The 26,332-nt window shown below is 31.9% G+C and overlaps 1 protein-coding gene across 3 annotated transcripts in view; it reads right to left on the bottom strand.

Annotated features, from left to right (window-relative positions):
- The window catches only part of LOC145284782 (GTP-binding protein Rheb homolog), a 194,282-nt gene that overhangs the window by 91,578 nt on the left and 76,372 nt on the right, over positions 1-26,332 (bottom strand). For all 3 annotated transcript variants that reach the window (XM_080133749.1, XM_080133750.1, XM_080133751.1), the window contains exon 2: positions 2,187-2,258. In XM_080133749.1, the coding sequence (XP_079989875.1) occupies positions 2,187-2,258 (72 nt within the window). The remainder of the gene's footprint in view (positions 1-2,186; positions 2,259-26,332) is intronic.

Raw genomic sequence — 26,332 nt, 5'->3', positions numbered from 1 at the left:
ATAAAGAATAGTTTCAAAACACCCCTACTCTTCCCATGTTAAATAATAATTTCGAAATAATAACGTTAATATTTCAGTGCGCAGGTCAAAATCTGCAAAAGAAGTGATTTGTGTTTATTTGTTTACGTTATTATGGGTTAATGTTTATGCGCATGCGCAACCGGGTGTCGTAAACTGGAAAGTGGGTTACATCACTCGTTACAAGGTCATTTGAGTTTTATAATTATATAGATAAAATCAACAAGAAAAATATATATATGACTATCTACAATTAATAGCTCACAAAATCCATACTAGAATTATCTGCATAAAGTATTAAGTAAAATTCAGTTATAGTGACACTCTTCTGGAGGTTGAAGGTTTAACCCTCAGTGCGGGCGACACTTAAAATACAATTGCAAGTTATTGAGCATTTCTTTAGTAGTCACGACTGACGGAAAAAGAGTATGCTACATTCCATGGATTAAATATAGGATCCTGTTCGAAATTCCGTACAGTCCCAAGTTCAACAAGATAAACTTGAAAGTCTGAGGTTATATCAGCCAAAAATAGAATATAGTTTGTTTTTTTTCGTTTATAAGGTGTCTTCGCATCACTCAGCAAGGTCTTTGTTAATCACTCTCCAACCATCTATTTAAAACTGCACATAACTATGCACATTATTAGTCTGAAACTCCTATTTTGCTCAGACAAAGCCTAGAAAAACGAATACTCTCCAGACATCCTGCTTATTATGAAGGCGTCGTTTCCCTACAATTGGATTCATTGAAACTGAGGTCTACAAACGAATTTGTTAGTTACCAGCAAAATTAATCACTGCATCAACAACATGGAGTGGTTAACACGGTTGGTTGGTTGGTTGGTTATTTTTGTTTTATGGCATATCAACCCTTTTCGGGTTATTTAATGCCGAATCCAAAGATTTTGAAGAAAAAATTTTTTTAATAGAGTATGTTTGTTGTTTTCATGTTGGTTTCTATTTAACCCATAGTTGGGACCCTAACAGGTACTACCACTCTGAGTCAGAGTGGACCTGGGAGCAATGGTAATTAAAGGGTGGCTCCACACTCCCCAAAGCCCACAAGCTGGGGCCTCACCACTAAATATAGTTTAAGGTCATATCCAGGACCCCCATTGAGGGACTTTTACCCTCTGCAGGGGACCAGTCGGCTTATTCTAATGCCCCACCGACAGGGCCAGGTTAACACGGACTGACAATCTGGGTGGACCAAGTTCGAATATAATTCATTATAGTTTTCCAACTTTAAACGCAAATCATACCATATTAACAAGTGGCTTCTTTTCTTTAACAAAATTCACAATTGTATTTTGAATGCAAACTCACACTGAAGATTGAACCTTCAACCTCCAGAAGAGTAAGTTACAACTGAATTTTACCATGTACCTTATCCACTATGCCATGGATTCTTATGGTCCTTGTCAGGGTTCCATTCGAAATTCTGTGCAGATTCCAAAGTTTGACAACATACACCAGAAGAAGGTCAGAAATCACATTCACATTGGAATTGCTAAAAATATTTTGTCATATTTAGCATTAGTATATACAACTATTGATATTCATTGCATATATTGTTTTATGGAGAAAAGAAAGAATTAACTTGGAATGATTTTCATTCTAGGTCAGTTACTTACTTCTAAAGAGTTAATAGTGTCCCAAATGAGGGTCGACCAACTATGGCAGTCCAATGCCAATATGAAGATAAGCGACAACTAGTCCTGATTCCAATGGCAAACACTGTAGTTAGTGGACCAATAATGATTTCTGCCTTTTGCTACGCTTCTGAGCCATGTTTTGCACGAGTCATAATTTTTTCCAGCAACCGGAGCGATGGTTTCTTTGATGAATTCATCTCATTGACACCGAAGAGCATTACCAAGAAAAATATCTCATGAGAAGAGTTTGCTGAAAGGAGGATATTCAGCACCATGTTTTAAATAAAAAATTTTGAGAATATGATGCAAACAGTAACAATCAAAGACTTCCAGTCTGCAACTTTATTTTACCAGAGTGATATTTCTAAGTTCATTTCAAGAATATATTTGTACATTTCGATTTTTGTATAAAAAAAGATTATCTTCTTAATGGAAGATGGGAGAGGTTCTGTATTTTAAAAATGGAACAAGAATTAGCCAAAGTTGATTTGAAATTCAACAGATTTACTTACTGTTTTCAATTGTTGGATCGTAACCTTCATCAAACTTACAGGTAACAAAACGTAACACAAGTGACGTCTTCCCTGAAAAGACAAAAAAAAAAAAAAGTTTAAAATATTGCCAATATTTTAAAACTTGAATTTTGATTAATGAATTTCCCCGAGAGAGAGGAAAAAAAAAAAAAAAAACCCTGTTCTATTTATTAGGTTGGTGCAAAAATGTTTTTTTTTATGCATTTATTAGTAAGCATAAAACAAACTACATAAATAGATTTTTCGGCTACACAACTTAATGCCCATTCACAAGATCCTTCTCCATCACCTCTTCTCTACCTGGTTACTGCAAATGTGTTGGTGAGCAACTGACCTGCAAGTCAACAATCAAGGCGACCTAATAAAACTATCAGGCCTACAGAAACATCTACTTGCTCTGGAAGAAGCCAGTCTAACCCGACTTGGATGATAGCCATTACAAGTACACACACTCAAATCCTACATTAATATGAAGCATCTAATCTGACTTAAAATTTTAATTCAATTAGATGCATAAACTTACAAGTTCATTTATGTTAGATAAATACTGTTATATATTTATTTTTTTTTTTTAATGATAATAAATATATAAATTAATGATTGTATTTACAGATATTTTCCTTTGATATTTTTATTGCCTTTGTCTCTAATGAAATCCTTGACAATCAAACTAACAGTGGCTTTGTTGCTGTCAAATCAAGATATAGTTCTGTTCAGTTTTAGGTCCACACTTCCAGGTTTCAGCTTTGTCCAAGATGTCCTAACCTGGGAATGCCAATAGGGTTGATCAAGCATTTTTTGTAGTCCAGAGTGCACTTCACATAGTGCACTGGCTTTTAAAAAACTATAATTGACCTTGTGTTTAACCTTCTGGAAAAAAGATAAATTTTTCTTTTCTAATGAAATGAATAATTTTTTTATGCGAACAGAAAGTGTAACTTGGGTTTATTTTCAGAAGCCTTGTACCTCTTCCCTTATGTTATCCTTTCGTCCTTACATTCTATAACCAAGGTTTCTGACAAAGGGGGAATAATTGACGTTTTCTAGGTAGGAGTTTATTATCTAACTTTGCGTTTGCTAGTTTTTGACCTTGAAGGATTATTTTTTTCTTTACATCAAATGGACAGACTTCATAAAAAAAGTTTTATTAGCGTTAACTTCAAAAAGAGTGATTATATTACCATATAAGTGGATAGTGTTTATTTGTTTTTCTAAAAAGCAATAACCTAATAAAAAAAAAAACTGAAAAAAATGAGTTCACAGAAGTTAGTAAGTACTGTCAAAAGGATGAGATATGCAAGTAGTGGCGGCGGCATCGCAAAGGAGAGTGGCTGCATTGACAGCAACAGAATCAAGATGTCTACAGTTTTTGCATTGTTAAGATTATAAAGTGTTACTTGTAGCACCTGATAGTAAGGGGGGAGGAGACAAACAGTAGTAGCAAACATAAAAGAACATCTAAACAGTCGTTTCAGGCAACAAAAGATATAATCAAAGACATGGCAGTAGCAGGAGTTTATTTATATAAGCATAAAAAAGGCATTATAATGGTAAATATTGGAATCTATTTCCGGTAATAGATTATGTATAACACTGATTTTCTGTTTATCTTTTTTATTTAATTATTTCGACTATTATCCTCATCTTCTAGTTGTTTTCATGATGTTTCGGCCAATTATTCCTCTGGCCTTCGTCAGGTTAACCGCGACGGGATAGAAATGTCAAATCCTCCAGCTATATTCACATCAACTGCTGCCTTCAATATCTGTTGTCCACTCACCACGCTTTGGTTAAATAATCCTCTGACCGGCTTTATGTGGTATCGAAACCACTACCTCTAGACAATGCTCACCTCGAATCGTAGATATTCTGCATCTCTATCCACTACACCACGATCCTCTATACAATTTACTCATCTACAAAATAATTCCAAACTAATTCAATGATTTTCTGTTTGCAAATCTTTTTCTAATTTTCTGTGTCTATTCTCAATCTATTAACTATTTTTATGGAAATTGCTTCAGATAAAGCATGAAGCCACTTTGTGTAAGGAGCTAACAGGAAGAAAAGATGATTATTGAAAAGGCAGGAGATTCCTTAGTCTTGAAAAGACCAAGGCTATAGGTAAAAGAAAAACAGTCATCAGAAATGGTTCTACAAGCTTGCAATTCTTGGAATGAAGCTACTGGAATAAAAAGTTATACTGCAACGAGGTATAAAAATAGCAAATTAATGGAAACCACTAGACCAACAAGTCAAAACTGTCTGAAACAAAGGAAGCAGAGAATAGTTCACAATTCTGAAGAACACATGCCAGAATGGTATTTATAGAAAAGGACAAGACCAGTAACATCATGTCTTAGAGAGAATGGTTCCAGAGTATTATGCACGCACATAAGGTCGAAAATACTGTGCGATACATAATTTCTATTACTAGTGAAACTCCATAGAAATTCCACAATGCTTTCTCAATGAATCTGTATAATTTATTGCTAAAAATATTCCTTCTGAAATGTCTGCCAGGATCAATAGTATTAAGAAATGAGGTCTGTAAAATAATGGTCATTCTCAGCTAAATATTCTTTAACAAATAGGCCGTTTCCTTCTTTATTTTAAATTGTAGCAATTCAATTATTTTAAAACATTCTGCCTTATAAACATAATTGTCAGCTAAATATTCTTTAAATACATTTCAAAAAGTAGTATTTAATTTGAAGTTGTTCTATTTAAGTCAACAGGACAATTTGATTTTAGAACAATTCATTTTTAAAATGAATTAAGTTAGAATTTATATTATTTAATCGGAATTATTGAGAGGAGTATTATTAATTTATTTATTACGGACTATTATCCTCATCTTAGTTGTTTCATGAAGTTTCGGCCAACTATTCCTCTGGCATTCGTCAGGTGGTAACCATAACGGTATAGGAACTCGATCTCCTAACTGCATCCTTAACAATTACAGTTGAATTTTAAATGTAAACATTTTTTTTAATTTATTAAATTGAACACGAATGCAGAGAGAAAAATGTTAGATTTTTTTTTTTTTTTTTTTTTAAATTTATCATACTTAGTTTACAAATCTCTTGGGTAGGTATGTTTATATAGTTCTCTGAAGCAGATTCACTCCTAAATTAACTAGTCAATTTTGCTACACAGGTACTAGGCATCAAAAAGGGAAATGTGGACTATATTTAGTTTATGACATTTTCTAAAATCAAAATAGATTTTGATCAAAATTGGAATATAGATTCTAGACACAAATTTTAACATTGTATATGGATTTTACTTTTTGTAAAGGATATAAAATGGTGCAAAACTCTTCGATTCAGGGAGTTTTAATTTTTCCATCTTGGAACAGGTATTTTAGTTTCATACAAAACTAGCTGTACCAACCCGTATATCTTTCATTTGTTTTGCTGTGTGTGCTGTATGTAGGTAGACTTTTTATAATCATATTTTTTCTTTTTTCAAATAGAAATTTTAAACGTACATGTATTCATTTCATTAAGTTAGTTTGAATGTTATAAATCACTCTTAATCATATTAACACATGCACAAAGATATCTTATCAGATGATTTTGTAGAGAGAAAAAAAAAAAGAAAAAAAGAAACATCTGTATTCGTATCCTCTCCCACATACAATGAATGTACATTCAGGTTTTTAAAAGAAAAAAAAAATGCACTAATTGATGGGAGAAAGAAAGCAAGAGAAAGAATTGCATGCGCACTGATATATAGCTGCATACGAAGTAGTTACTACTACTACTACTACTTCGATGAACACCAGAAGAGAAGACAAGTGTAACTCTAGTCAAGTAATTGGACACAAGCAGCACAAAAGCGGACAGTCAAGAAAGAAGAGATCAAAGTCACAGAAGATAAGAGTGTGTGGGACACTGCAGATAATTCATTTTTTCAGTGTACACGTCCTCACAACAGAAGGAAGACTCCAACCAAAACATGGATAAACCATCAGTGTTATATTTGGGCTATGGATCCAGGGTTGAACTAGAAACTTCAAATGTAGAAGACTTAAATGATCAAAGATTGCCTATTATTGTAATTCTAAAAACATTTAATGCTTGCTGAAGATTATAGCATTTATGAATAACACAAGAGATCGTTTTAACTTATCATACAAGGGACATTCTAAAATTAACGCCTTCTATTTGTTTTTATACCACACAAATGGATCAGATGAAATTGTAAATTGCATAGTTATGACTGAACTTATGCATTCATAACCTGAAAGTTTCATCTCTGTAGCAGATATTAACGGTGTGAGACTAAAAAAAATACAACCCCTGTGCATCAGAAGAGATGCATCATTGAATTCCTGGTAAAAGTGCATGGAGAATTGTGGTGACTATGTAGAAAAGTAAATTCTGGAGCACAAAAGGTTGTTTGTTTTAATGGTACCACTCCTGTCTTCATAGCTCTTGAACTTCAAATTAAGAAAAAAAAAATTTACTTTTGGAACAACCCTCATAATCGTGGTTAAGAAATAGAAAATGTTCGATGATCAGGAATAAGTGCTCAAACAATCTGAATTTTTTTTTTTTCTAAAATAGTCAATATAAAATAAGTTCTATGTGAAATGAGATTCATTTGTGATCCAACTTTATTAACCTAAAATAAACCCATGGATATGTAGACGAATACACCTGATGAGTATCGGCTTGTAAAAAGGCTAAAATTGTTGGATATGCACTAATCTATGGTGCTTATTGCTTTCTAAGACAGAGTATTATAATAAGAGAATAAAATACACTTTTTTAGCAGCCATGACTATTGATTTTACGCATTGTGATTCATTTGATGACTAACATTTTTGGGGTGTTCTGCTTGACACTAAAACGTGTTAGAGTCATCTGATGAATTGATCACAGCATGAAACTAATTATCATGACCGATTTAAAAAAAAAAAATAAATAAATACATTTTATTCATTCATTACCTGTCCCAGGACAAATCAAATTCACTCCCTGAAGAGACTGTTTGGTATGATTTTTATGCCCCCTTTCCAATATTAAAATTAAGATGATATATTAAACCTTGTCTCTAGAATCCTTATTCTAATTTGGATAAAAAAATCCATTACATAATTTTGATTCTAGCAAATGTTTAAAAGTGATCTTAAGAAATTTAAATCCAGGGAACTATAGTATAGATGAAATGCAATGTACATCTAATAAATTTGAATTTTCAAATCAGAGGTTGTGTTCATATTATTCCTGTTAAAACACTTTAAAAGATGTTGAAATTAATAAAAATGTAGAGAATATTAAATCATGTCTAATGCCTCTTGTTAATATTTCACAATTGGAGCTACCACCTAGCAACCGCGTTCCAAAATCTATAACAATCCCTTAATTACATCAAAGGTGCGAGTTCCATTATAGAAGCGCTGATTTAATTTGAATAAAATATGCATTAAGTACGCTTGAAAAGTCAAATCACAACACAATATTAGGAAAATAAACTAATATTTTACTTGCTTGAAAATTATAATTTAAATATATTTCAGAGTCGAACTCCATCCTAAGTATGTTTTCTTTTTCTTCTTTCTTGCCATGTTGTAAAATTGGAGAACGTCTAAAGATCCATGTGTTTTCTCTCAGCAGTCGTATTTTGAAATTTGGAACGTGGCATTGGCTACACGAGAATAATGTCAAGGGTGTGAGTTTCATTACAGAAGCGTTGATTTAATTTGAATAAAATAAAATACGCATCAAGTGCGTTTGAAAGCCAAATCACAATGCAATATTAGGAAAATAAACAAATATTTTACTTGCTTGAAATTTATAATCATTTAATTAGTTTAGGAATAAACCATGTACAACCATTTCATTTGGTTTCAGTTGAAATTCTCAGAAATTAAGGGACACGATCCATGGGACTAACACTTGATCTCTACATGAGATACAGAGATATTCGAATATTGCATTAAAGTTCTGCTTTACATCTTAAACACCGAGTTAGTAACACTTTAATTCTATATGAGATACATAGGTATTCAAATATTTTATTATTCTCATTTACTTCTCAAATGTTGAGTTAGCAAAGAATTAAAAACATTTTTTCCTCTCCCTAGTTGACCAGTTAACTATATTACATCATTTTAATGGTCTCTTGTTTTTACTGGATTCTAGGAAAATAATTCATCTAGTCTGGTGGAGTATCCAACTTAGTGCTATTACTATAGACAACACCATTTGAAGGTGCATCATTTCTCGTATAAGTCCGAGTGGGGTCGATTTTATTTGGCCCACGAATATTATGTGATTTTGAATATATAGCTAGAGTTTACTTGTAATAAAAAGTATCCCCATGCCGAGTTGTGCTGACAAACCCTCGTACAGAGACGCCTTAGGCACTCGATATTAGTGTCTAGTAGGCATTCAAGTTCTACACACGCGTGATAAAAGACAAAAGCAAAAACAAATTAAACAGGTATAAATATTTGAAAAAATTAGAGCTTTACTGGTTTTATTAATTCATTTTTTCTTCAGTGTTTTTTTCACACATCATGTCTCCACACACCCATAGGGGCGGGGGGGGGGGGTAAACCAGGATAATAACACGTGCTAGGCGATTAATCGGGAATCGGAAAAATCGGAACTTTGAGGAATCAGAATCGGTATTGGAAAAAAATTGTGCCTATTTTCCAATGCCAAAAACGAATCCTTTAATTCTATTTTTTATTTGATTTTGTCTAAAACAAAATCTTCCACTGCTGTAGTACGACTACAATAAATATTTCTTCATTTTAAACTAACAGGAAGACTAAAATATATAGATCTCTCCCTCACAAGTGTATCTTTATGTTTAGGAAAATATCTGCACATTTAATATGTTTGTTTTTTTTACAGTGATTGTGAAAAATTAACTTTATAGTTAAATATTTAGAGATTTCTAAGGAATCAGAATCAGTAATTGTATTGGAATCGGAAATTTAGTATGGAATTGGTAATTGTATCGAAATCTGGGATAATATTAGAATTGTCCCATCACTAATCAACACTATTATGTTTCAGGATAAATTCAGTAAAGAAAAAGGCACAAAATATACACTATTAAAATTTTTTTCTGATTTCATGACCTTAAAAATATCGATAACCCAAGTTTCTATAACTTTTTTTGAATACAATATATTAAAAATTACTTTTTAATTACACATTTTAATCCATACAAGGATGATATGATCACGGAACAGATACTACACTACCCACTTCCTCAATTGAGCATTGAAATAAAGTCCAATAATAGATTCATAGAAGTGATAGTATGGGGACTCACCGACTTGTTTGCACATGTGTGTGTGGGGGGGGGGTAATTTACAAAGTAAAAATGCAATGCAATCTCTGCAAGTAAATCGACTTGAATGGAAAAAAATTCATACAAATGCTAATTTTCCAACAACAATATAAAAAGTATATAAGTCATGTTGAGAATATTAATCGGAATCAAAATCAGGAATTGAGAAAATCAGAACTTTAAGTATTGGTAAAATATGTGCTTATTTTCTGATGCCAAAAACTATTATTTTAATTGTTTATTATTTGGTTAGTTTTTGTTTAAATCTTAATTTTCCATTGCTGCTACTAAAGATAAAAATGGTAAACATTCATTGATTTTAAGCTATAAACCAAATTAAAATTTACAGATACCTCGCACAAGTGTATTTTTTACGTTTGCGAAAATGTATACATTATAACACATGGGATCTTACAGGAATCTAGAGAAAGAAAACTCTACAGCTAAATATTTAGCTATTTGAAAAGAATTAGAATTGGAAATTTTAAACAGAATTGGAAATTGTATTGAAATCGGAAAAAAAAAAAAAAAAAAATTTTAAATTGTCCCATCATTTATAGAATCATTTGATAAAATGGAAAGCACCTCAGTGAATTAATGAGATTTTCTTTTTCAAAGTAATATGCAAATTAGTTAAGCATATGTATTTACTATTTGGATACTTTGGTCTACAGTTATATCTTAAGTGTTATTTGCACAGCATTTCAGTTAATGTAATTTGACCTTCAAGAGTATTTTGACAAACTCTGGAATCTGCACAGAATTTAAATTCACGGAGGTAGTATGCTCTTAATCTACCAGCCATGACTTGGTAGAAGTCCTAAATAATTCACAATAGTATTTTTGGGTTGCTTGCACTGAGGATTGAAACTTTAATTTCCTGGAATGTTACTTTTTCAACTGAATTTCACCAAGCACTATCATGTCACAAGTTCTTGCAGACTCAACACAAGAACATTAGTTTAAAGAATCCAAATAATATGAATAATCAATCCTCATCTCAAAAATACAGAACAATAATAGTTGACCATAGTTTTTAAACCAGACACATTCAGTATATTCATCTCCTTTGAATATGTACATAATATAATCTCACTGTCAGCGAAATAAATGGCCAGGAGTCTAGTAAAAGGCCATGGATCTCCCACCCTCTGGTTTGATGGAGGATTTCATTCTTTAGTGACATCAAGATTGTACAGGAACAAGTTCAGCAAGTACACTTCAGTAGTTATAGTAGTGATAATAGATGATGGATAATCTTGGATCAAGTCAAATGTGATATTTTTAAAAGGTTCACATATTTACTTTGTCACCATCATATTCAGTTTTAACGTCTGTTTTACATGTTGGAAGGCTTTTAGAAATTGAGTTCCAAACTAATCTATCTCTGGCAAGGTTCTTTTTTATTTTTTTTATTTTTTTTATTCTTAAGTCCATCCTCATCATTTCGACCTTCTCTTGTGGGATAATTCTGCTATCAACAGTTGTTCTGCATCTAATCCAAGAACTCATCCTTTTCTTTTAGCAGTATACCATATGTTCTGCACAAATCACTCTGTAGTAATGAAATGACTATTCTTGAACATCCAGTCTTTGAGCTAGGATTAACATATATTTGTTCTATTGTCAGAGAAGGAGAAATCTTTCTATACTGAAGCAATTTATATTTTTGTCCCAATCCAGAGTATCCCTTTCTGAGGATCTGGATTTTCTCCATATTAAAATCTGGTCTTGTGGTTAACTCTGCCCTCGTGGGAAGGTAAGTAAATAGGGACCATTCTTGAGCACTAGTAACAGAATACAGGGTTAGATATAATACAAGTAAAATCAACATATCAAAACGAAGTAATATTAATGTTGTAATGGTTAGAGTATTAATAGTAGGAGGTGGTATTAGTAAAAGCAATACCAACATCCAATTAGATTTGATCAACAAGAAGAATGTTCTACATTGAGAGTAGAAGGAAAAGGAGAAGACAATCAACCACACAAAACAAACATGAAGGCTTTTGTTCAGGGACAGACTCATAACTGGAATTCTTGGAGAAGTTGTCAGCTAAAGAGGAAAGAATGAAAACAAGTAGAGAAAAGGGATGAAGTAAGGCGCGTGGGTGGTGAAAGGGTCGAAAGAATTATTGATTATGTCAAGAGTGAAGGAAAGAGTTTAAAAAGCTTGGTCAACTGTATGCCACATCCACAACTATTTTACTCTGGGAAACATGAGGCAGCATGGGCAGAGGGGGAGGGGCGTGGGATGTATCCTCCCAACAACTAATTATGTAAGTCGTCTCAAACCCTACTTCCATCTGTGACTCTTCCTCTTCCTAGATTTCTAGAAATGTCTGAAAGTGTTACTGAAAGGAATCTCTGGAAATATTTCAGCCAATGACTGCCTAAAACTACTATCTATTAAGGTGACATGAATGAAACTTGAGAAGATTTGAAAATAGAAGAATACATTTACAATCACTTACACAAGAAATTATATATATATATATATATATATATATATATATATTAGAGAGAGAGAGAGAATTAGACCTAGAGCCTAAAGAGCAGAGTTTATTTTAATGTATTGATACTTTTAAAGAACAGTGTCCATAGTACTGTAGATATAGAAGCTCAATAGGTATATGTATCCTAGAGCTATATTAATATTGAGTAAAAAGATTAATAATTGTAAATTACGCATCAGTTTCAAAAGGAAACTGAAACAAAATCAACTTGAGTGTACGATCGTTTCAATTGTCAATTTAATCAAATGAATAGTTTCCAAAACTTGATTTTGTTTGTCTTTCCTTTTGAAACCGATTTATAATTTACAATTATTAATCTTTTTACTTATAACTTGCTGCTGTGATTTGTTTTCATGCTTCTATATACTTTTTGTTTTTTTTTGTGCTGTATGAAGTAATGGCAATGTTCGAAAACGAATTTGCTGCCATCATCATACATAAGGCTTTTCCCTTATTCCTCTTTCTGTAACTGATTGATAATGTAATAAAGTTCGTATGTTACTTTTTATCTTCATTTATATACATATATATATATAGATATAGATATATATATATAGATATATATATATGAGAGAGAGAATAGAGCGATAATAGCAAAATACAAGGTTATGTTGTTTAGGTGGCAAATGTATGAATAAAAGTTTTATTTTAAATTTTAGGTTTTTAAAAAATTAATTACTATCATGGCCTTCGGGACAGGATCAAAGTGTAATATCCGTTCTTCAGATGCTGCACTTCAATTTCTTGTTCTGTCAGTGGAGGAGAAATCCTTCACGACAGATAATTTTTATTTTTGTTCCTTTTCTCCACATTAAAAAACGACCCTGATGTCTAACTGTCCCATGGAGAGGCATTGTAGGTACTATCATGATCACAATTCCATTCTGACAGATTAGGACATGAAAAATTAATTATAATTCATTCATACATCAAGAATTATATTTATAATTCTGTATTGTAAGTAGCTAATGGGGGGAAAAAAAAGATAAAATCAAGATGAACTTCCCAACCTAAGGGCCACAGCCCCTGTTGGGAGGGAGGGGAGAATGACAAAAAAAAAAAAAAAAAAAAATATCAACTATTTTTTTTTTAAAGACTCCAATCAGTTACAATCAATGAAAGTCAAAATGAAATGACATGTGCATATGTAGTGGTGGTGTGTATGGGGAAGCGGGGGTAAAGAAAGTCATTTAAATCTCTACCCCTTTTGTCAAGTGGTTGTTAAGTCCGAGCCTTCAAGGTAAAATTTAAATAAAATTAATAAATAAAAAATTAAGTAAAACAAGCCGCGCATGCGTGGTCCCCCTCTGGTGCTGCATGTGAGATGACGCCACAAAAAAATAATGAAGAAATAATGAATGTGAGAAGTGTGAAGGGCCAATCTTGCCTTCACATTTTCGCCAAGTTTCAGAAAAATCTAATGGATGGGGCAAAAGTTATGGGGAAAAAAGTGTCATTTTTTTGCAATTATGGGGCATTTGTGACCCCCTTTTGAGTTCCTGGGAATGCCGAATCCCAGTGAATATGGACAAACGATACAGTTTCACACCTTAAGACATGTATATTTGAATTCAGCACTATGGGAAACGACTATATAGCCATACATATCAAGTTCTTGAGTAATATGAAAAAGCTCCAAAAAGGCATGTTTTTTTTAGCTCTAAAAGTCCCAGAGGGTGCGAACCAGAGTTTGTCAGGGTCACCCATACTGAATTTATACTAGAACAATAGCCTCCACATTTTTGGCCAAGTTTTAGGAAAATTTTATGGATGGATCAAACGCTATGGGGGAGAGAAAAAAAAAAAAAAACTGTCATTTTGAGCCCCTGGGGATTCTGAATCCCAGTGTAAATGGATAACGGTGCAGTTTCAGGCCTTAACACATGTATATTTGAGTTGACCACCGTGAAAAACCACTATATAGTCAGACATATCAAGTTTTTGTTGAGAAATATGAAAAAAGAGACAAAAAGAGGAATTTTTCGCACTAAAAGTCCCCGGGGACGCGAACCAGAATTTTGCCAGGGTCACCCATACTGGATTTATATTAAGAACAATGGGCTCTACATTTTGGCCAAGTTTCAATATAAATCTAATGGATGGATCAAAAGTTATGGGGAAAAATGTGTCATTTTTGGCCATTTTTTTTTTTTACTTCTTTAAGCCCCTGGAAGCGCAATAGGAATTTTCGTAAAAAAATTGTTTTACTGTGCACATCTATTTAATGAAACACAATTTGTGACAAAATTTCAGGAAAAACTAAATGGACGGTTATCTGGCAATAGTCCGGACTAACGGACACATGGATGCCACTGAAAACATAGGTCCCTCTCTGATAAATCGAGGGACCAACAAAGCCGATTTGAAAGTTGAAAACCCACATCTATGAGAGACTAATGATTTCATGTGGAAATCCGCTTTTTCAGGATTCACAAATAGTTGAATTTCATAAAAAAGAAAAAGAAAAAGAAAAAAAAAAAACATTTGCATTCTCAATAATTAAAAATATATTTCTTAGTTGGCTTTTTAGACCTTCTTTGCATAAGTTCTTGACCCACGGAATGAGATCAAAGTATAGAATCAGTTCTATCTTTAGTAGTCTAAGAGAAATCCTTCTACACCAAGGCAATTTAAATGTCTATCTCCATCCTAAGTGATTTATTATTTTTTTTTTATTATTTTTTTTTTTTTTAATTTATTTTCATGACATTAAAATGTTATATCTCTGCACTAGAGGGGAGGCAAATAGGAACGAACTGAATATTGTAAAAGCTGTTAAAAATGCAAGTTATATTTTAATTGTATTTGTGATTTTCAGATATCCATAAATAAAAATCCTTTAAAAAAAAATTTTTTTTTAATTAAAAAGTTTCAACAAAAATCGGTATATTTTTAAAGACAAATATTTCCATTGTACTACACAAAAGTTATCAAATAAAGAATGTGCCCTTTTCTAGCTGGCAGAGAACCAGTAATGAGGAGAAGTGAGATAGCAAGTCAGACAACTTTCACCATCTGAAATGAATCCAGAAAGAAATCTTAAACTCTAGTCATTGGTAGATTATTTTATACTTTAAGTCATCAGAAATAATTATCTATGAAAAATTACACTACATACATGATGATTGCAACGTCTTGTCAGACGAGTGCCACTTCCTCAGACATTTAAAATCCATGAGCCCAAATGGCTGAGGGAGTATCTATACAAATGATGTTACAGAGTCTTAGCTTTGTACGACAGCTAAGTCTCTCTCTCTCGGTTCAAAATGTTGAGATCCAGCAACAAGCAAGAGCAAGATAGCCAGCAACAAATTAAACTGCAGACCAGCTTAATGTGGGTAATGGTCTTCCACTTTATGGTTTTTTAAATCAGAGATTTGCTTCTCCTATAAAGGTTGCCTTCACCACGGCTTTTGGGAGCCCTCTCCACCCCAATACACATATACACACACACACAAATATACACGGTGCTAGTTGGCCGTTGGCCCAGAAAAAAAAGAGTTCATTCGCCCCTTTGGAAGGTCTTGTTTTTAATCCTTCAGTGAGACTAGCCGCCCTCCTCACCAAACAAGTCTGGTGGGGGAACCAGTTTAGTCGCCGATGACCCGACCATGAGGCAGGTAGTACTGGGTTACATGGTACCAGTAGCACATGACATGACCTGACTACATACATACATTATATATATATATAAGAAAGTATTTCCTCCAAACTCTGCAGATTAAGGACTATCCACTTAAGTGTTTCCTTTTCAGATTAAATGTTTTTAACTTTTTTTCAAGGTGTTTTTTTAACATGTTTTATTAACTATTTGCTCTTCTCTATCTCCTATTTGGTTTTATCAAGCTTTTACATCTGGCTGAGATTATTTTATAAATATTAATTCTTTAATATTTATAATATACATTAGTTTTACCATGGATCATTTTGACAAATTTAATTGTAATTTTTATTTTATAAGCTCCCGCTTGGTTGAGCTTTTTATTCTCTCCAGATATGTTTGAAAAGGAACACATTCCTGTCTGCCAAAAATATCCCTATTCCTACCCAACAAGAATATATCCACAAATTTGTTCTCGCTTTGACACTTTCCTAAAAAAATATAAGGTGGAAGGCTTATCACCATGACTTAAGCATCAACAATAAACTTAAAGCCCCTATTTCCTCTGAAGACCAACCTCACCCAGAAATCTTAACAAATGAACTCCCTATCAACTGTCAGAGAACAAAAGAAAATCGAAAGAATTGCTGCCAAATTTTACGGATTAAAAACCTCTGCCCACCCCAAATACACCCCTTACCTTGAGGAGTTTGAGAATTCCAGGTTAAATTTAGTCAAAAAAATTAAATTTAAGAAACAAAAACACCATTATAATCTGGTTACTCGAAAAATAAATAATTTTGTCGAAAAAGTTAATAAACATATTCGTCCCTGCTGATAAGACAAAAAAATTATTATAAATTTGACTATCCTACATATAAAAGACTTTTGTATAAAGAACTTAATAAATCTTATACAATAGTCTAAGACTTTAGATTCCATTAATTCAGAAGTTAAACATTTACTGACTTCTATGAATATTCATAACTTCACTGAAATAATTTCTCTGGGTACCCCTAGATTCACCCTCAAGGATCATAAACCTAATTTCTATGACAACCCCTCCATCAGATTGATCTGCCCATCTAACTGACTTAGGTGCTGTAAGTAAAAATATCTTAGATAGAATCATCCCTTCTATTAAAGAAAAAGTAAGTTTCCCTCGTTGGCTAAATTCAGATGCCATAATTATTTGGTTTGTCTCCCTTAAAAATAAACACCTTAACTTCATAACCTTTGACATCCAAAATTATTATTAATTTCTCCAATCCTTTTAAATAAGGCTCTAATCTTTGCTAAAAGAAATTCTGACTTAACTAATTCAGAAATGAAATTAATTCTCCTAGTAAGAAAGTCCCTTATACAATTTAACAATAAGTTTTGGACTAGAAAGGACACCCCTGATAATTTTGATATCTTGATGGGTCCTTCTGACTCTGCAGAAGTTACCGATTTAATGGGACTCTTCTTACTGAAAGAACTTAAATACCACTTTAAACATATCCAAGGGGGCCTTTATAGAGATGATGCCCTTTTTACTACAACAGCCAGGCCAAGAGAGTACAACAAAACAATTAAAAAAATTACATAACTTCTTTAATAACTTTGGCCTTTCTATAATTATTGAACCAAACAAAAAACTTCAAATTTTCTAGATGTTACACTTAACCTTAACACCGAAAATCATAGCCCTATCATAAACCCAACCTTTTATACGTCCATAAACCTTCTAACCACCCAAACTCAATTATAAAATCTATAGTACCATCTGTCTCTAGAAAAATTTCTGCTCTTTCTGCTGATAAAAAACTTTTAATCAAAATTCTAGTTTCTTCAATAATGCCTTAAGGAACTCAGGACGCAAGGAAAAAACTAAATACAACCATTATGCTCCTCCTGCAGGCCGCCTTAAATCTGTAATCACACAATATGACTCGTAAGAAACCAGTTCAAATAACAAGATCTGCTGCTATCAATAACAATGAATCAGTCTAAATCCAAACCAAAATATTAATCATAATACCTCTAACCCACCCAGTTGCATCAGGAGTAAGAAAAATATTTAGTTTAATCCTCCATTTAGCATAAATGTCAAAACTAATATACCTAAGGAATTCTTCAATATTGTACAAAACTCTTTCAAATACCCACACAGATATAGTTCTATTTTCAATAAAAACTCAATCAGGATTTTTTATTCAACAATGCCTATTTTAGCATAAAGAATCTTAACATCTAATAACAAAAAAATTAAATCAGCACAAAAAATCCCTTTCCCAATTAAACCCAAAACTAACTGTAATTGTAATAAACATCTTTGCTCACTTAATAATGATTGCATCCATAAAGATGTTATATATTCATGCACGATTACTGAGCTCCCACGCAATTCTCTCCTAACAGACACTAATATTTCATCTTCAAGTTATCCTTCTTCCCATCCTCCATCTGATATACTTACTAATCCAATATACCACTCAAGCAGCCCCTCCATCTACAATCATACAACTAGCAATAATAATAATAATGAGAATATTTCTCCTAACAGCCATCCTAACACTAACAACACTCATTATCCCCTCCAAAATTGTCCTCGTACAATCATTGTCCCACCCTTTGTTGAACACAATGAACAAAATTCAAAACTATTTAACTACTACAAATCAGCAAATTAATATTAATATCAGACCTTGAGCTTTTAATAAAGTACATACATATATCAGCGCTACTTCAACATTAAGAAAATATCAAACCACATTTCTTCTTTTAACAACCATAATTCTAATAATAACCAAGGAACTTCTCTAACCACTTTAATTAAAAAACTTAACTAATAATACCCACTTCTCAATCAAATGGACTATAATAAAAAAAGTTAAGTCTTATACTTCTGGCTCTAAGTCAGGTCGCCTCTGCACAGCCGAAGCTATAACTATAATTACTTCCCCTCAAAGTAACAATATAATAAATTCTAAAAACGAACTGATCTGTCTGTAAACATAAGTCCAAATTTAATTATGGTAATTTTGAAATTACATAGTTATTACTTTAACCTTTCAGATAGATATATAATTTTTCTTTAACATCATCGTTTTTTTCTACATACTTTCTTAATACTTTATAACTTAATAATCCTTTATTTTAATTCTTTATATCTTCTTTGCTTTGCCGTTTTTTTTTTATCTGCAATTTCCGTTTTAGTCTTTAAGTATTCCTATCTAATATATCAATCTACCTACACATTCATACCCTGTATGTATATTTACTTATATTTTACTATATGCATTTACTTACATACTTAGTTGCTTTATCCGGAATTTGCAGATACCGGCCATCCTCTCCCCTTAAAAAATTTTTTTGTTTTATATTTTATTTATTTATTTTTTCCATTTAGTGTCTTTTAATAACTCTTGCTGACATTTTCTTAAGAAATAACCTGTACATTTCAGTTGACCTCTTTTTTTTGCCCTATATTTTTTGCGCCTTTTAACGTCATTTTGTCTGGGTCATTTTGACATTTGCTTTTCTATTTTATTCTATCATTTAATTTTTTTTTCTCTTCACTAATTTTTCTTGATTACATTTTGTCTCAGCAGCCGTGTCAAATGTATATCTTATTTTTCTTTTATTAATATTCTTGGAATTTTTCCCCCTTTTCCTTGTACATATTTGTGAATTATTCCATGGATTTCGGCCTTTTGGATTATTTTGGACCATCTTCCAATTACGTGCTTTCCTTGGATTTTACTTGTGCGAATGGAAATTTAATTAACTTTCTTGGATTTACATTTTTGGATTTTACCGTCATTAGATAATTTACCTTTCACCAGACTATCCATTCACGTGAAATCACTATTTTCTTCACCATATTCCCTCTGCTTCAGTTTTTGTTATCAAGTAAAATCTTTGACTTCCTTGCAGTTTCATCGAATACTTTTGTATGCAAAATCCGATCCCGCATTTTGCTAATTCCTACTCTCTGATGAGAAGAAAAGTATTTCTTCGAAACTCCACGGATTAAGGACTATCCACTTATTAAGTGTTTCCTTTTCAGATTAAAATATGTTTTTAACTCTTTTTCAAAGTGTTTTTTTAACATGTTTTATTAACTATTCGTTCTCTCTCTCTCTATATATATATATATATATATATGTGCGTGTGTGTGTAGGCAAATTTGGGCATATTTTATTGGTTGGAAAATATAGGTTCTTTTTTAGCAATTGTTATAAAATTTTAATCATAAAATAGTATTATAATCTTCAAAAGGCCTGAAAATTTTCATGTAGTTTTGTCCCACAGAACCAAAGATATGAGCATTTCAATATTCAATTTGGATATATATATATATAGGGGATCGCTTTTTTTTTTTTACATTAATTAAAATGAGCACCCACTTTATGGCCACCTTAGCTATAGATTGGGCTTACATTAAATTAATATAGAAAAGTGATCTCCCAATTTTTAAAACTATAATTTATTCATATCCTCGAAATTACTCGTTCCCTAGGATTTGAACTATTTTCGTTTTCAGCACCCTCAAAAACCTATAATAGTGGTAATTTTAAAGGATGTTTTGAGGGCTGAAAGTACTGCATCTTTACCAATATTTCAATCATATTCATTTGTTTTCCTACTTTTGCATATGAACTTCAAAATATCTGATATTTCCCCAAAACCCCTGGCTTTGATGGAGGGGAGACTAAAACTTGCTTCTGTGGTTTCAAATGATCTCAAATATCAGCAAGGGGAGACTTGATTCCAAATATTTCTTATGTTATATCTTCCCTCTTCGGTTTTCATACATGAAGTAAATTTCAGTGTATAAGGATTATTTGATACTGGAAATATTCATAATCATATTCTATTTCCAGAAGAGGGGAGATATAACATAAGAAATATTTGGAATCAAGTCTCCCCTTGCTGTTATTTCAGATCATTTAATGGCTCTCATCTTGGGGAGGCTTCATGTTTTGACAAGCTTCTGGGCTTGATCTTTACTCCTGATTTGAAATGGAACACGTATATCAAATCCATTGCCAAGGTCACTGGAAAAATGGTGGGATCCTTCTACCACCAGTAGATATCTCACTCCTAATGCAACTCTCTACCTATATGAAAGCCAGGTATGGCCAATGATGGAGTACTGTTGCCACATCTGGGCCGATTCCTTAAGGCTTATCCTGCCTTGACAGAATTCAAAATAGACTTCGTAGCTTAGTGGGGAATGTCCTTTTCTCTTCCTTGCAATCTCTTTCCCACAGAAGAGACGTTGCGAGCCTGTCTCTGCTTTATCATTATTTTGATAGCAAGTGCTCAGCTGAGCTTCAATCTATGGTTCCCCTCGTCAAACTTTCACAAAAAAACACTTGTCTAGCCAAAACCACCATCAATAATTTCCCATACTCTTTATCTATGCCTAAATCTAAATGTAGGTTCCATGAACAAGGATTCTTTCTTAGAACTTCACGCCTGTGGAACTCTTCCGACTGCCTTTTCCAGCTGACTACAATCTGATTGTCTTCAAGTCCAATGTAAACAAGTTCTTGATGAACCGTCCCCCTAAGTAATCCAATTTACAAAATTTCCACTACTTATGTTTACTCTGCTAAAATCACATTGACTAATGTATACCCATTAACCCTTATCCTCGAGTGGCCTCCAGTGGTGATTCCTGTGCAAAAAAAAAAGCACAAGTTTTAGTCTCTCTTCCATGAAGAACAGGTTTTGCAGGATATATATATATATATATATATATATATATATATATATATTAATGCAAACACTGGCAAGCAAAGAAAACTTATTTTCTTTTTTTTACAGGTGTGTGTGTGTGTATATATATATATACACACACACAAAATAATTGATGAAAATAATAGAATAATTACAATATTTATTAATCCATCAAAATTAAAGCCATGAATTAAGAAAAATCCTTAATTCATGGATTTTCAAAGAGGAACTTTTCAGAGGATAAACATTAGCAAAACTGCATCATTGATCTACATAAATTTGAGGAAAAAATAAAAAACTTAACTAAAATGCATTTTCAATAGAATAAAATATTGAAAGTAAAATATCAATCAATAAATCAATAAACTACTTAATGAAGTTGTAGTCCATAAGGAAGAAGTTGGAATCTGAATTCTTAATGGACTATATTGAAAAAGCCAGTTACATTTGAACACATGTATGTGTCTGTTTATTATACAAAGATTATTGGTTACATATGAAACCAATAATCTTTGTATAATAAACATTTAACTGCTCTCTCTCTCTCTCTCTATATATATATATATGATTGCTTTCCTAGATGTAAATCTAATGAAACCTGCGTGATTATTAAAGAGTGCTTAATGGAGAACAGAGCTAGTATATAGTCTATCTCAATTCAAAGAGACCACCTCATCAGACCAAAAAGGGGACGTTAATGAATGTCCCCTTTTTGGTCTGATGAGGTAGTCTTTTTAGATGAAGATTCCATTGAAACATGTATGCACATATGTAACCAATAATGTTTGTATAATAAACAGAGATTATATATATATATATATATATATATATATATATATATATATATATATATATATATATATATTACACTAGTGCATATTATAGATATTTAAAAAAAATCTTTTTAATGCATTTTTGTAACTAAAAGTATTGCTCATTTGCTAAATATTTGTTTTGATTTTCAATGTAAAAATACGAGAAAAAAAAATCATTCTGATCATTGATAAAATATCCATTCAAAAATGCATTCATTGGAATTCCCCCATGCTAGCTGCTACTACTACTACAACAACAACGTTAGTGCCATTGATGAAACTATCAAGTCTGATCAAAATGAGGAGTGTGGATGGGGGAGAAAAATTCCTGAATACCAAGTTGACTCATTCCTCATCATTGGAATGCGTTGAATCTTTCTCTTGTCAGAGAAAATTAGATCACCAAAGAATGAATCAAAGACGTAATATGCATGAAGCAGGTCTTCTTCCCACAACCACACTTAAATTTCTTGTCTTACTGCATTCCTGTCTCCATTCCTTTCCCAGACACCTCATATCTTTCCTAACATCTTATTGGTCATAACCAGACCAATGGAATATCCTTTGTTCCCATGAACCGTTTCACACAATGATTTGCAAATTTTAATATTTCAGGAATGAGCTTACGTTTTTTGCATTAGCTGTTTTATTTATTTATTTGTAGACATTAAATAAAATAGTTCTCAAAAGGGAAATGTAGTTAAAAATTACTCTTAATTCATTCTCTCTATAAATCCATTATTTTTTTTTATTTTCTGTAGTCTTAAAACGTTAATAAATAATTATTTTAATTTAAAACTTTAATTTTCAAAAGTATAGAAACAAACAAATATCACCATAAAATGTAATACTTAAAATTTTCAGTTTAACTTATTTTAATAACTAGCAAGACTTCTCAGTGTTGCCTGGAGACATGAAAAAAAAAAAAGAAAAGTTAAATAGCATGTGTAACATTTTTGTATTAAAACCTCTACTTATCCAGAATATATCCCAATTTACAGCATGAAAATATTTTCCCATTATGCAAATAATTGTTTCGGTAAATACTGATGTCATGTAAGTATATATTTTATAGTAAGAGAGTACAGTTGCTACCTTCTATTTAAAAGGCAATATTGAGAGGTAGAAATCTTGACAGTTATATTTTTGTGTAGTAATTGAAAATGTGTAAATATTTTTGTAAAACACGCTGTAAGAAGTAGTGTTGATGTTTACTTGAAATGCTGTGCATAGAAAGTGTTTGATTATCTTCTATAATATAAATCTCACCTGTCTGTTTAAATGTATGTATGTCTGCCTAAAACTTTCAACAGAGGCGACGGATTTTTACAAGATTGGTATGGCTGTAAAACTTGCCTCTTCGGACGACAAATATCGAAAAATTGGTTGAAAACATTAATTCCTTTACTCTCAACTGGGCACTTTTCTACAAAGGAGGAGTTGCTTTTTTTTTCAACAATATTTTTGAAAGTCATCCCCTTTTTTCGATCGACTAGCCTTAATTTAAACCTTCGCCACTTCCGGTTTGGCGATGGATGCAATGGCAAAGACGTCACTTTCTTTTTTTTTTCACATACTTTTCCTCCTTTGCAGTACGGGTTCAAGCCTGCCCACCACTTTTTTTTTTTTTGCTCAACACATCTCCAAACACCCGGACAATGCCAGGCACTCAGGCTAATATTCCAATAATGGCTAAATTTAGAGGGGAGAAGGGGCAATCAAGTTAAATTTATTATATAGATTACACTATGATTTTGTTACTTTTATTAGTGAGCTGTATCCATCAAAAGTAATTATCTCAATTCAAATTTAGGTATGTTGATATTTGTATGTACAGGATTCACTTCAAGATAATTAATCATTATGAATTTTGGAACATTAGGTGCAGCGGATCGTAATGTCAGCTATATTTAGTTGAATTCAGTTTAGTTTTATTTAAAGAGCATAAAAAGGAGTTGGAAGCCCTGGGTGAAAATTTAGATCCGTTCAATTTTTGTGAACTTTTAACAATGGATATTAGACATCAGTTTATTTGGATTATTTTAAGGAGCTTAGGGGATGTAATGTGGGAACACTCATTTGAAAATTCAAATATTTCACATTAGCATCAAATGTGATCCATAATCATTAGACACACATTAAGCAGTATGCTCTGAATTTTAATTTTTTTTTTTTTTTTTTTTTTTTTTTTTTTTAAATCTAAGGTCAAACTTTACATTTTCTTGAGTCAAAATTATGTAATGGATTTTGATCAAAATTGTAGATTTGAAACAAGTTTAGTAGCATTATATCTTGACATGAACCTTCTGGAAAAAAAAAAAAAACCCTTCTGTCAGAATTGATTCTATTTTTCCTGGGACGGGTATTTTTATAGTAATTTATAAGACAGCTTATTTTCCTTTAGGAAATAATTATTTCCTTACTTTCAAAATTTAACTTTTTCAACTTATTTGAAATAACTCCACTATGAATAAAATTTAATAATTTACTTGCTTCCAACAAGGATAAAAGGTGAACACAAAGTTGATGTTTGATGTGGAAGAAAATCCAGCACCAAAAAGAAGTCACGGATTGGCACAAAAATAAAAATTTCTTCGGTCTAAGAACAAATACCACATTTTAATCTTTGTAACAAGTGTTTCAGTTTGTTTATTTCATGTGGGGGTGGAAAACCCAAAGTTTCATGTGGGGGAGGAGGGCAACCCTTACCTATAAGTGATCTTGTCTGAACGGAACAGTCTCTACCAAACTGACAATTTTTGGTCTACATACTTGAAATTTAATATATGGAGGACTTGGACCTGTGGAACAAATTCGATTTTGTTTTTAGCCAGTAAAAATAGGTGCTAAAGGGCCAAAATTGAAAATAATTGGAACTTGGCAGATGCAAATCAACTAAACGCATTTTGTCTATGCATATGCAAATATACATTTACATCTTCAACATTTTTAAGTCTTTATATGCATATTTACTTAGGTCAAACGGTAACAAATAAGGCTGAAGAAGCATGTTTTGGTTTTGATTTTAGTTGACACCTAAGTGTGTTTTTTCTTTTTTTTACGTTTGAAATTACTATATATTGGGTACAATAATCTGCATAAACCAAAATATATTTAAGTGTATTTTAAGACCAGGCAATGTTGAGCGGTCTGCTAGTTGATTATGTAATGCTAAAATATACTTACAACTGATTTATTGTATATAGAATTTATTTTAATAATTAGCTTATACCATTTCCAAAAAGTATTAGTCTATAAGTTAACACAATAGACCTGATAGAATTTGATAACCAATGTCTTTGATTGCGATATTATTCGGGTTCAAAATCAGTCTTCACATGATCATTAAAACAGATTTTAATGTTTTTAGTTTTTGCTTTTCATGAAAACTGTCACCATTGTTTTCCTTTAAAAAAATATTGTAACTGGTCAGTCAACCTCTAGCTATCTTGCACACTCACTGTCAAAAACTTAAAATTTCTCTAACTCTGATGAGTTCTATTAATTTTGCTATAAACTTGGATGACGCAATGAACATCCAACCCCAACCCCGAAACTTTGAAAATACATTTTTTGGATGCTTTTACAATAATCTGAAAGTTTGGCATCTAATCAATATCAACATATTTAAAAAAAAAGGGGGGGGGTCGAGTTCCACAGTTCTAGATCCACCAAAACCGGTTTTTAAACTTCATTTGAGAATTATCGTTTTTGTGAGCTCTAAATGCAATCTATTTGGTCAACCATTATGTCTACAATATTTATTGACCCACAAGACATAATTAGATTAATTACTATGATTTTCAAGTACAATGATTCTATGGCATCTTGGCTACTAAATACAAAAAAAAAAAAAAAAAAAGAAAAGGAAAATAGAAAATTGCATTCAAATGTAACAAGAAAAATATATACAATAAATATTTTAAAGACTTGGATAAAACTTTGATTTTTTGATTTTATATTGTTTGCTGCAGATCCAAAATTCTTACCATGATATATTAGAACATTTTGAATATATAATAAATTGTAAAGCCTGTATATTAAGAACTTCCATAATTTAGTAGATATTAATCTCAGTTTACAACTCTGAAAATATTGCCTTTCTAAATTGTATATCATCAAAACTAAATTTCATGAATT

Source organism: Euprymna scolopes, chromosome 9, assembly GCF_053919585.1.
Source record: "Euprymna scolopes isolate OS-2025 chromosome 9, ASM5391958v1, whole genome shotgun sequence".
NCBI classification, from domain to species: domain Eukaryota; kingdom Metazoa; phylum Mollusca; class Cephalopoda; order Sepiida; family Sepiolidae; genus Euprymna; species Euprymna scolopes.
The sequence above is the reverse complement of the archived record's forward strand: the minus strand, read 5'-3'. Positions and strand labels throughout refer to the sequence as shown.